Below are 12475 nucleotides of genomic sequence, written 5' to 3' on the forward strand. Positions count from 1 at the left end.
ACTACACACCTCTCAACGTCCCCAGGTCCCCACACTACACACCTCTCAATGTCCCAGGTCCCCACACCACCGTTATCAGAACACACAGCTCAGGAGTGAATGAACACAGATCAGAGACAGAGCTCAGTTTATCTTTGTTTAATATTAATTTAATATTAATATAACATTAGAGTAAAATGAATCACACGGAGGATATCAAAAGATGTCTCGCTGTCGTCATGGTTTAGCAGCACAGCGTGAGTTCGGCAGCTTCCAGCTCCTTATTCAGACACACACAGAAACAGGGGTCAGTCGGTGTGTGTTCACACTAATGTCCATGTCAGTGGGGTGGAGTGGAGTGAGGGGAGGGGGGGAGTGAGGAGGAGTGGAGTGAGGGGAGGGGGGGAGCAGGTAACGACCTGGAGACTCTTTCACCGTTTCCTTTTCACAGTGAAGCCTTTCAACATCTTTTCCACCCAGTCCATGTCCTAAAGTGGAGGAGAGAGCAGAGGAGACAACACCACGGTTAAAACAAACATCCTCCACGTTCACACTGACATCACTCCACAGCAGGACTCACTCAGACCTCAGAGAGACAGAATGAGAGATCAGGCTTTAACACTGTTCACTGAAGGAGGGAGGCACTGAGTCGTGTCTGAGCTCTTGTATAAAACACGGTCTGTGTCAGCTCCAGTGTCTTCAGAGTTGTAGTTATCTCTGGGAGCGAGTGTTAGAGTCAGCGGAGTCCTGGCGGCATGTGGAAATGTTGCTGTCGTTAAAGCCGTCTCTAACACGACTCAGTTACAGATGCCTTCATTTAAAGTGCTGCCTCCCAAGGCACCGACAGCGAGGCTCTGAGTTTATGGCGTTCTGTTTCAGACACAGCTTTAATGTCCACTACAGCGGCTTCATCACAGATTCCCCTCAGAGTGGAGGTCTGAGTCCACTGCTGTGGTGTAACACACACTGTGCCCTGTGTCCTGTGGAATCTAATGGTTCAATATTCTGGAGACACCTCCACAGCCTGTTTCATTAAATCTGAGAGTGGGAGGAAACACAGGACAGACACAGAGAGGGTGGAATCAATGACACAGTTCAGAAAGTGAACACAAGGAAGAACGCTGCAGTCGGTAATAATCAGGAAAACCAACTTGTTTTTGAAGGAAGCTGTGGTTCTTTAAAACAAAGCCCCCTATAGACATATATCTACTGTTCTGTACATTTATTTATTGAACAGAACCGTCTCTTTAATTAGGAACAGAACTGTACCTTTAATTAGGAACAGAACCGCACCTTTAATTAGGAACAGAACCGCACCTTTAATTAGGAACAGAACCGCACCTTTAATTAGGAACAGAACCGTCCCTTTAATTAGGAACAGAACCGCACCTTTAATTAGGAACAGAACTACACCTTTAATTGGGAACAGAACCGTCCCTTTAATTGGGAACAGAACCGTCCCTTTAATTGGGAACAGAACCGCACCTTTAATTAGGAACAGAACCGTCCCTTTAATTGGGAACAGAACCGCACCTTTAATTAGGAACAGAACTACACCTTTAATTGGGAACAGAACCGTCCCTTTAATTGGGAACAGAACCGCACCTTTAATTAGGAACAGAACTGTACCTTACTCTATATTAACTGTGGATGTTAAAGTTGTGTTGATGTCATTCGCTCCGTTTCATCTCCAGGACTTTTATTGTGTTCTTTTATTCTCCACAGTTGTATAATGAAAGATTACAGAGATCCCCCTCTCCTTCTGGAGAAGAGAATGTAATGAACCTTTAGGGAACACAACTGGACTCTAACACCACTGCTGCACCTTTAAAGATACACTCCACTGTTTGTAGCTTCAGTGACAGTGATGTTCCTGTAGAGTACCTTTAATACTGACTGAATCTAAATGAGAAATGTCCCGGGGTAGTTCCTGGATTAAATGCCTCTAATGGATTTCTATGTTGTTTCTGAGATAATAATTTTATGAGAATCTCCACACCATTATTTCATTGTGTTTCATTCAGTCCTGAAGACGTTAATAAACTAAACCCGTTCATAAACAGAGCGCTGTGAATCAGATCTGAGAGAGAGAGCAGTACGCGGTGTGTATAAAGTGCTGAAGTGACCTGGTCGACGGAATCCGAGCTCCTCTGTGGATGCCGCATGGCCCTCGGCTCCGGCTTCAGCTCGGGAACGCTCTTCCTACCCATGAAGTGTCCTAGGACAGAGAGAGGAGATGGAGGAAACGTTTACACGACTGAACGGAGGCTCTGAGACAGACACAGACACAGATAAGTTTCCACACGAACCTCCCCTCACCCCACCCTCTGTTCCAGAGCCTACCTGTGGCCCACAGGTTCCCTCGCGGATTCACTTTGATTTTTGAAACTCTGTTCCTCAGCTCCGTGAGGTCGAGGCTGACGGACGCGCTCAGGGGGAGGTAAGACAGCATCGCCAAAGAGAGCAACAGCAGTCCGAGCTTAAAGACCCCACCGAGAGTTCTGTCTGCCATCTCTGGAGTCTGAGCGGGTCGAAGCGAGAGCTGGACGCTGCTCTTCCTTCCTCTCCTGCCTTTAAGGCACTGCTTCATTGTTGTGGACGAGCTGCTGGATATTTATAGGAGCGCAGAGGGGAGGGCTGAGCTGAGCTCACACACCGTCGGCTGTTTCTGCACCTTGTTCTGTGGTACTCACTCATTCACCGCGGCGGTGGACACCGGACCCTCCTCCTGACGCTCTCCTGAGGCTGAGGAGGATCAATGTTACACAGTGAAAACAGCGGAAGAAACCGGACGCTTTAAACGAGCCTCAATAGAAGTCAGAGCCGTCAGTCAGACACCTGTGGAGTATTTAATAAAATATAAATATCAGCGGTGACCCCCTCTGCTCGTCTGGGAGGGTTTATAGTCGAGGTTAGAACACTGCTGCGAGAAACTGATGGCATTCGGCCACATAAACCTCAGTGAGGTCAGATGCTGATGGAGGATTAGTTGTGGGTCAGAATTAAAGGTACTCCAGAGGCTCCACTTCTCCCTCCGAGCCCACAGCCCAAGGGTGTGTTATCCTCCTCCGGTCGACACTCGGCTCATGTGCATCTGCTCCAGAGACACCCTTCTATCAATGGTTATAATTAAAGGAGCTGTGTGTGTCACTGAGCCGTGACCCAGCTGCACTCACTCAGTACAGAGCGGTCCACAGAGCTTTCCCAATCACAGCTAACACAAATATTAATACAATACAGCGCTGGAAACTCAGAAATGAAAGGGAACATAGTAGAAGTGGAATGTAAATGTGGTCTGAGGAGGAAGGTCATTATTAAAGCTGAGCAAATATAAGGAAAGTAAAATCACATAAATCACGTCACGTTTATTTACAACCTGATGGTGTCACGAAGCAGCTCCAAAGACACTGAGAATCAAACCCCATTAACTTCAGAGGAGCAGCGAAAGGCCACAGGAACCACTCCCTCGAATGTGCTTTAACTGCTTCTGCCTGTAATTTAAATGAAGTCTCTATTGTCCATGTGTTTGACTTTAAAACGCAGGGAGGAGCAGCGGTGGGGTCTGTGTGGGTCGAGGAGTCTTTAGTAAAGGTCTGTCCCAGCACTGATCCAGGACCAGCTGCATTAGATCATTAGAAAACGTATCAAAGGGTCTGTGTTTGGCCTCAGTAATGAGTGAGTGAGTAAATGAGTGAGTGAGTGAGTGAATGAGTGAGAGTGAATGAGTGAGTGAGTAAATGAGTGTGTGAGTGAGTCAGTTAAAGTCTGGGAGGAGTGAGTAAATGAGTGAGTGAGTAAATGAATGAGTGAGTGAATGAGTGAGTGAATGAGTGAGTGAGTGAGTAAATGAGTGAGTGAGTAAATGAGTGAGTGAGTGAGTAAATGAGTGAGTGAGTGAGTAAATGAGTGAGTGAGTGAGTGAGTCAGTCAGTTAAAGTCTGAGAAGTAGACCTGTAATAACACGTCCTGAGATGACTGTAATAATCCTGAGCGTAAACACCTCAGCATAAAGATGATGGAGTTTTACTTCAACAGATTTCTCAGGTGATTATCTCCACGATCCAAGACTAAACACTTCTGTTAATGAGTAAAACACTGAGGAAAGAGAGCTGTCTGAACACCACACACCTCACGGGTTTTAAGAGTTTTATTAATGCAGTTAAATGCTGATCGAAAACAGCAAAGAACGACCTGAACGTGACCTTCACGAGAGGAACATGAGGCTGACTGTGACTCTGTTTTGTGGAAGACTGTGTCCTTGCTACAGTTTTTCCTCCTACAGACTGTTCTACAGCCCCCCAGTGCAGTGACCCATCGTCCTAGTGGTCTGTACCATGCCTAGTGTGAGGAGAGAGAGAGAGAGTGTAAGGGTTTTTCACAAATCCTCGTGTGCTCTCGACATAGTGGGCATTTAACACCTTAAATACGCTACCTACTGAGGTACCTTAATCTGGTCAAATTTTAAGGCAGCATTAGACTGTCCCTGCCCCCTCCAGGGTGTGTTCCCGCCTTGTGCCCAGTGATTCCAGGTAGGCTCTGGACCCACCGCGACCCTGAACTGGATAAGGGTTACAGATAATGAATGAATGAATGAATGAATGAATAAACTGTCCCTCAGCCATGAAGGCAATCCCATGAATCCATGCGGTGCACACACAACTCTTGTCTATTATACTCTTCTCCCGGAACAAAGATAATTAAAATTGCAATTAATAAAATGTAGTGCAGAATCTATCGCGGAGTCTACCCAGATTCACTGGGCGCAAGGCAGGAACACACCCTGGAGGGGGCGCTAGTCCTTCACAGGGCAACACACACACACACACATTCACTCACCCACTCACACCTACGGAAACTTTTGAGTCTCCAATCCACGTGTGTTTTTGGACTGTGGGAGGAAAGCTGAGGCCAGTCTCACTGCTGAGGGAAGTAAAAACCAGTGGCATGCAGTGGGTTTCCTCCGGGTGACTGTCTGTGAGGAGTGTGGTGTGTTCTCTCTGTGTCTGTGTGGGTTTCCTCCGGGTGACTGTCTGTGAGGAGTGTGGTGTGTTCTCTCTGTGTCTGCGTGGGTTTCCTCCGGGTGACTGTCTGTGAGGAGTGTGGTGTGTTCTCCCTGTGTCTGCGTGGGTTTCCTCCGGGTGACTGTCTGTGAGGAGTGTGGTGTGTTCTCCCTGTGTCTGCGTGGGTTTCCTCCGGGTGACTGTCTGTGAGGAGTGTGGTGTGTTCTCCCTGTGTCTGCGTGGGTTTCCTCCGGGTGACTGTCTGTGAGGAGTGTGGTGTGTTCTCTCTGTGTCTGCGTGGGTTTCCTCCGGGTGACTGTTTGTGAGGAGTGTGGTGTGTTCTCCCTGTGTCTGCGTGGGTTTCCTCCGGGTGACTGTCTGTGAGGAGTGTGGTGTGTTCTCCCTGTGTCTGCGTGGGTTTCCTCCGGGTGACTGTCTGTGAGGAGTGTGGAGTGTTCTCCCTGTGTCTGTGTGGGTTTCCTCCGGGTGCTCTGGTTCCCTCCCGTGTTAAATAAGTGTTTTTGTGTAACATATAATTGAAAATGTAAACACTCTCCGCTCTGTGGTGATTGTTCAGTGACTGTGTGTCGTATTGAAATCACTTTCTCATTTTATTTAACAGAAAAGAACCTAAAAACACAGTGTCACTGCGCTCAGTTCCCGACTCTGACACTGCCTCCATCTGTAACTGGTCTAAACCCACACTCACACGGACTTTAGACACAGTGTTGTCCCCAAGAACAGATCAAACCTTTTCTGTTGAATAAAGTGAGTGTGATTTTAATACGACACACAGTTACATTCATACAATACACAAATATGAATTAAAACTCATATGTACACATAGTAGTGTAACACTCTTATTAACACTTATTTATGAACCTCGAGTCAGTGTCTGAACCTGAAAGGAACGTGAGAAATAAAACTGGAGAAGTAAAAAAAATAAAATATATGATGGATGTGAAACAGACACTGGCTACGGCAGAGACTCATGTCCTGGGTCTGAATATTAGCCTCTACATGAGCACTGACATTTCTGTGAGAGGACGTGGCCTCCTGGGACTGGGGCTGGGAGTGGACAGTGGACAGGGAGCAGTCCCTCTGTCTGAGGCTCTGAATGACGGCACGAATGAAGCCATGACGTAAAAGCTCCGAGGTACATGATTTCTCTGAAGGTTTCTGAGAATTAATCTGTGTCTCCCATGTTCCTCGTCATTTTTTCCGGTTGCATTTGGGCTATTTTCAGGAACAAAACAAGAGAGAACTAAACTTAGCACAAAAAGTAAGGAAGTGTGTGTTTGTAGATTCTTTCTTTGTTGTAACAATGCTTTTTGGAAATAAATCTTACACCGTTGGAGCCTGTTAATGTCCCTTTTAAATGGTGCCTCATTTGTAAGAAACGTGTTTGTGGGAGGAGCAGTGGAGCTGAGAGTGTGGGTTGCACCCGTGAAACATTTGCCAAATCCTCTCTGCCAAAGACAGCTTCTTCTGTGTGATGGTGTGGGGCGGCACCTCCCTCACTGGAACAACGAGGCGAGACATCGGGATTAAATTCTGCAACCAGTGGCAATGCCATATCTCCACAGTCTGAGAGTGAACTCTGTCCTCCAGATGATTTTATCAGAGACTACCTCCAGACTGTGGGGGTGGAGAGGAGAGAATGACCTGCCAGCTCCTGACCTCACTCCCACTGAACACTTGTGGGATCAGCTTGGACGTGCTGTTCGTGCCACTGTGACCAACACAACCACGTGTGTGACCAGCAGTGTGTGACCAGGCTGGAGACCAGCGTGAGGAGGAGGTGGAGGCTGTGTGGGGTTCTTCCACACGCTTCTCAGGCTTCTGTTTGTTAAATGAATAAATTGTTAAATTGCCAATACGTCTTGTTTCGTCAGACTTCAGTCATCCAGTCACCACACACCAGACAAGTCAATGACAGAATAAACTGTCTTTCGCAGAGAGGATTTGGCTAATTTTTTACGGACACAACCCACACTCTCAGCTCCACCCAGTTGACTTTTAGTGCTATGTTCAGTTTAAATGTGAGCTCGGAGAACTGCTCTGACAACATTCAAGCCACAGAAGACAGCCTCAGAGGCTCAGCTCAGGGAGGTAAAGGGAGTCAAATGAGATCAACACGGTTCACATGACCAGGCTGAAGTGAATCAATTCTGATTTTTTTGGGGCCGTGTGAACGTGTGAAATGCGATCTTTTCAAATCCGATTTCAGTCGTTTTCATGTGCTCTTAGATCAGATACGTATCCGTGTGGATGCAGATGAGTGTCTGATTTCTGCAGCGGTGACTCGGCCCGTCGCGTCCTGGTTGACGATCCACACTCGTGTACACACTGCGTATCTTTTAGATCTTGTTTCCACGGCTGAAAGCACAAAGATCCTGAACGTTTCTGTGTGCGGTGATGTAAGTTACGGCCACTAAACCAGGGCTTCCCAACGTTCCCTTAAAACCTTCGGCTCGAGGAAGACTGTCGACACTCACTCGACCTGTTCCTTATGAAAACAAGTGCATATTTTAACAGAGTCACATTTTCAACCTCAGGCTTTAATTTACAGATCTACTCTGGAAACTTTGAGGGGAATGTAGTTTAACGCTTTGAAGTGAACACTGCACCTGTACAGATCTTCCCTGACAAATCAAAGCGTATGAACACATTAAACACTCCTCTGAACCTCCGTTAACTCTTTAACTCGTTAGGTTTAGTGGGATCTGATCAACTCAATCAACCAATCAAGTTTATACAGCGCTTTTCACAGCAGAAAGTCGTCACAAAGCAGTTTTACAGAGATCTGGGTCTGAGCTCAGCGTCAGGAAAGATTCCCTCGGGGAACGAGGAAGCCACACTGAGGATCCCATCCTCCTCCTCGGGTCTAACCCCCGGCACAGACACGGCGAAATATTAACATCAAAGACACGAGGCGAAGAAATGGCTCACGTTTTTTATTCCATACAAAATTCTGGACTTTAGAAACAGGTTTGGAGAAAGGTCTGGAGAAAGCAGAAACGGTGTGAGAACATCAGCAGGAAGGAAACGACGAGATAATGAAAGATAAAGAAACAGAACATGGATGTGTTGGTATTTCACGGCAGGATGATGAAAACACACTGTCGACGCTAACTCTCTCTGAAAGGTGGACTTTCACAGAATTAAAAACAGCTTTGACCTGTTTTAACAAGTGCACAGTTTCCACAAGCAGTTTTAACACTAGCACAAAACAACTGGCCCAAGCAGGGCTTTCGCTCTGGGGTCCGTCTCGTCTCCCTCGGCGGACGAGGGTCACTCTCGATGTACCAACACAAAGAGTCCCAGCATACAGAGGACAGCGTACTGCGACACAGAGCAGAACCACAGTCACAATCAGCACTCGGAGAGAAACCGCAGATACACACTGCATTCACTGCGTCACGCAGCTTGGGCCTACCTTGAATTTAGGATAGTCGTTCATCAGAATCGTGACGATCCCTATGTAAGGCACAAAACTAGAGAGGAAAGACGGGGAGGAGAATCATCATTAATTTCTTTAAAGCTGTAGTGGGAGGGGAACACATTTGGGAACTGAAACAGGAAGAAGACAGCGAAGGGTAAAAATATATAAATAAATACATCTGTAAACAAACAAAGGTCTGGAGCTCACCCTCGGGCTCGGCCCACCACGTCTTTCTTCTCCAGCCAGTGCTGTCCTCTCTTGTACAGACCTCTGTCGTCCACAGAGTTATTATCACCTTTCGTCAGGAACTTAACGTCTCCGTTTTCTCTGAACAGACGATAAACACAAACACGCCGCGTCACATTCGCTCCCCGATCTGCTGAGAGGACGCAGTCAGGTGAAGAGAGTAACACTGCTGATCTGGATACAGCGCCCCCTGTTGAAGGTTGGGGGTATATCAGGCAGTGAGTGAAGCTGATAATGGTCTGAGGGCCACACTGTGGTGGTTATAATGTTTTGGTGAGTCTCCCGTCTCCTCTGACGACTGCACACCGGGAACTCCCCACTGACCACAACATTATAACCACCACAGTGTGGCCCTTACACTGACCACTTCTCCTTCACCTTCAGGAACTCACCCTTCACTCACCCCAAACACGACAGGGGGCGCTGTAACCAGACCAGTGTTCTTCATCTCACCTGACAGTGGTTTTAATGTTGTGGCTGGTTAGTGCCTAACATGGTATTAACCCTTTCAGGGACAGAGACACAGCTGATGTCTCCGTGCTGTAAAAGCCTGGGGCTGAAGGAAAGGAAAAGTGTTTGAAAACTTCAGAAACACATAGAAAGTACATGAAGTGCTAATAAAACAAGCTTGAGTCCACACTGTAGTTAAGCTTTCATCAGTGCTGGAAACATCAAAGCTCAATGTCTCACAATGTGAATACATCATGAGGAAAGGCCACATAAACTGTGTTTAAAATGTTATTTATTTTTAATTCTCCTCTAAATGACGCCAGCCAGAGTGAAGTGTTGTGTAGCTTTAATACCTTGAGGGCCAACAGGGGGTCATTAAAATCCGTCTGTGATCATCAAGGCTGTCCTTCGTCCGGTGCAGGAATCACTTCCCTTCATTCCTCACCTACAGACCCTTTCTTTTTTAATCTAATAACTGAATATTAGACTTCACTCACTTTTCGTGAATTTTAAGGACCCTGTGAACGATGGGGATCTCTCGGCCCTCGATCCTGAACACCACGATCTCCCCGACTCTGATCGGATCCTCCTCGCGGTTTGTGAGGAACAGGAGGTCTCCTCTGTGAAACGCAGGCTCCATGCTCCCACTGTAACGAAGCACAGACAGTCATTCAGGCACCGGCGGCTTTTTTGATAAAATTATTAATTCATCATTGCTCAGATTCAATGAGTTCATTTCTTCCTCTTCCAGCGTCTCCCCCTGAGTTCAGAGCTGAGGCAGAACCCCCCCCCCATCAGATGTGACCCCTCCAGTGCAATGCTGAAGCCAGTGGCTCTCACTGAAGCTGCATTGTGACGCAGGGTCAGATCCGTGTAAATACACCACCACCCTCACACACCCCAGCCCTAATTCACCAGCGTTCACAGCTTCTGTAGAAGCCCCTGAAACTAAAGGTGCCATCTCTGATTTATATCGTCACTGTTCAGATAAACACTGTATCTCTGTGTGTGTGTGTGTGTGTGTGTGTGTGTGTGTGTGTGTAGTTTACTGCACCATCTGAACACAGCAGCTGTCCTTCACACTGTGTGATAATCCCGTGATGAACGACCAATAGAAACCCTCCAAAATGACTCTGAACACCATCTTTCTACACTCACTTTACTGAAGGCTACGGTGGTTTCTCCTCCTGTAAAGTCCCTGATTTGGGAGATGTGTGTTTTTCTCTGGACAGTGACGCTGCCCGTGCAGTAGGGGGAGCTGTGCTGTAAACGGACCATCGCCGTCACCGTGAGGTTCCTGAATTACCTGAGGACGACGACGATGGGGCTTTCACTCCCCGTCACCACCATCAGGCCTTTCCAGATCATCAGCGCTGAAGACACGATCATCCCGAAGTTCAGCACCTGGTAATAGAGCTGAGACAGGACACCGGGTCAGGAACAACACAGACGTACACACACTTCCTGTTCGGGGTTATGACTCTCAGAGGAGATTATAAACACTGAACACAGGGCTCTGCTTTAGCAGTGTTTGGAGATTAAAGCAACACTAGGTGGTATTGTGGCTCCGGGGCTCCCCCTACAGTTGAAGAGTGTGATTCACCTTTAAAGCACCGTCCTGAAATGAAGTGACAGGGGTGTTTCATCCTACCCTCCTACTAATGGTGGCTCTACATAGTGCGGTTTCTGCAGCGCCGAGCCCCGAGCGACAGAGGCTCTGTTCCCTGTTACAGGTCAGTGGAGCACCGCTGTGATTTCAATGTGAAAACTTTACTTAGTGTTGCTTTAATCTTAAAGTTGAATATTTAAGTCAGTTATTTTTTGCCAGATCCCAGCAGCGTACAGGACACAGAGACGGCTATAGATGAAATATAAATGTAAACAGATGAAGAAAACCACTAAAAGAGAGAGTATTGTTTCTGTTTGGAGGCTGGTGTTCTGCTCATCCCTGACCCTCACCGGCTGCTCTCACAAAACACACTCATCCTGGCTGAGTTTTACAGCTGTGTATAACATCCAACTGAGCAAAGACAGAGAGAGAGAGAGAGAGAGAGAGAGAGACAGAGAGAGAGAGAAAGAGAGAGAGAGAGAGAGAGACAGAGAGAAAGAGAGAGAGACACGCAGACTGTAGTCGAGAGAGAGAGAGAGAGAGACAGAGAGAAAGAGAAAGAGAGAGAGACACCCAGACTGTAGTCGAGAGAGAGAGAGAGAGAGAGAGAGAGAGAGAGACTATAGTCGGGTCGGCTGTGTGCTAAAAGAGAGAGAGAGAGAGAGACCGACAGACAGAGAGAGAGAGAGAGAGAGAGAGAGAGAGAGAGAGACCGACAGACACAGAGAGAGAGAGAGAGAGAGAGCGAGAGAGAGACCGACAGAGAGAGAGAGAGAGAGAGAGAGAGAGAGAGAGAGAGAGACCGACAGACACAGAGAGAGAGAGAGAGAGAGAGAGAGACCGACAGACACAGAGAGAGAGAGAGAGAGAGAGAGAGAGAGAGAGAGAGAGACCGACAGACACAGAGAGAGAGAGAGAGAGAGAGAGAAAGAGAGAGAGAGACTCAGCTGGAACGGGTCTAGAAGAGGCTCCAGGAGACAATACCCCACTTCCTTTAAACGAAGCCTCTCAAAGGCGGGTAAAACACATTCAAACACAGGCCCGGGGGCCGTACTGTGTCCAGCCGCTGGAGCCCACCCTGAGTAGGGGCAGGAGAACAGTAGAGAGGTGTAGAGGGGAGGAAGAAGGGGTTAAAGTGAGAATGAAAGAGGAGGACGGGGGACCGGACTGTGCTAATGTGGCTAACGCAGCGAGGTGTGCTCCGGCCCCCTCCGCGCTCCGAGTGCACGACCGGGGCGAGCTCTAAAGCCCCCAGCGCTGAGAGGGAGGTTGTGGGGTGTTTCTGAAGCAGGAAACACAGAGGAGAGGAGAGGAGAGGAGCAGAAAGAGGCGGTGTAGGCGCTGCAGCTTTGAGCTGACGTGTTGTTCATTTACAGCCGCTCAGAGCCCTCGGTACTAACCTGCCGCTTATTCATCCGCCGCACGTCGTCCAGAAAATCTAAAGTCAGCATTTTCACACCGGAGAGGGTCTATATCCGAAAACAAACCCGTCCGGATTATTAAAGTATTTTCAAATGTTTAAATGAAAGTAGATGAACTCAGCGATGCAGCCTGAACACCCCAGGACTTCCGGAGGAAACGGTGAGAGCGCCAGCTACTCTCAGAACACGGGTCCGTCTCAATCCCTCAGTGCGCCCTACGTAGTGAACTAGGTAGGGTACTGTGGAGGGAAATAAACAAAGGCCACTACATACAATACTGCACTACAGTATCCAATGAAAGGCTATTTCTGACTGTACACATACG

At 47.7% G+C, this 12475-nt stretch overlaps 1 protein-coding gene across 1 annotated transcript; it reads right to left on the minus strand.

Moving 5' to 3' along the window:
- Positions 1 to 7909: 7909 nt before the first annotated feature.
- On the minus strand, positions 7910 to 12350 carry sec11a (SEC11 homolog A, signal peptidase complex subunit). Its single transcript, XM_066684891.1, has 6 exons — positions 12130 to 12350; positions 10427 to 10536; positions 9618 to 9767; positions 8632 to 8751; positions 8419 to 8476; positions 7910 to 8324 (listed from the first exon to the last, which is right to left on the minus strand). Exons 1-6 carry the CDS (start codon positions 12178 to 12180, stop codon positions 8274 to 8276), a joined length of 540 nt encoding a protein of 179 aa, XP_066540988.1. The 5' UTR covers positions 12181 to 12350; the 3' UTR covers positions 7910 to 8273.
- Positions 12351 to 12475: the final 125 nt, after the last annotated feature.

This window comes from Hoplias malabaricus, chromosome 11 (assembly GCF_029633855.1).
Source record: "Hoplias malabaricus isolate fHopMal1 chromosome 11, fHopMal1.hap1, whole genome shotgun sequence".
Taxonomy (NCBI): domain Eukaryota; kingdom Metazoa; phylum Chordata; class Actinopteri; order Characiformes; family Erythrinidae; genus Hoplias; species Hoplias malabaricus.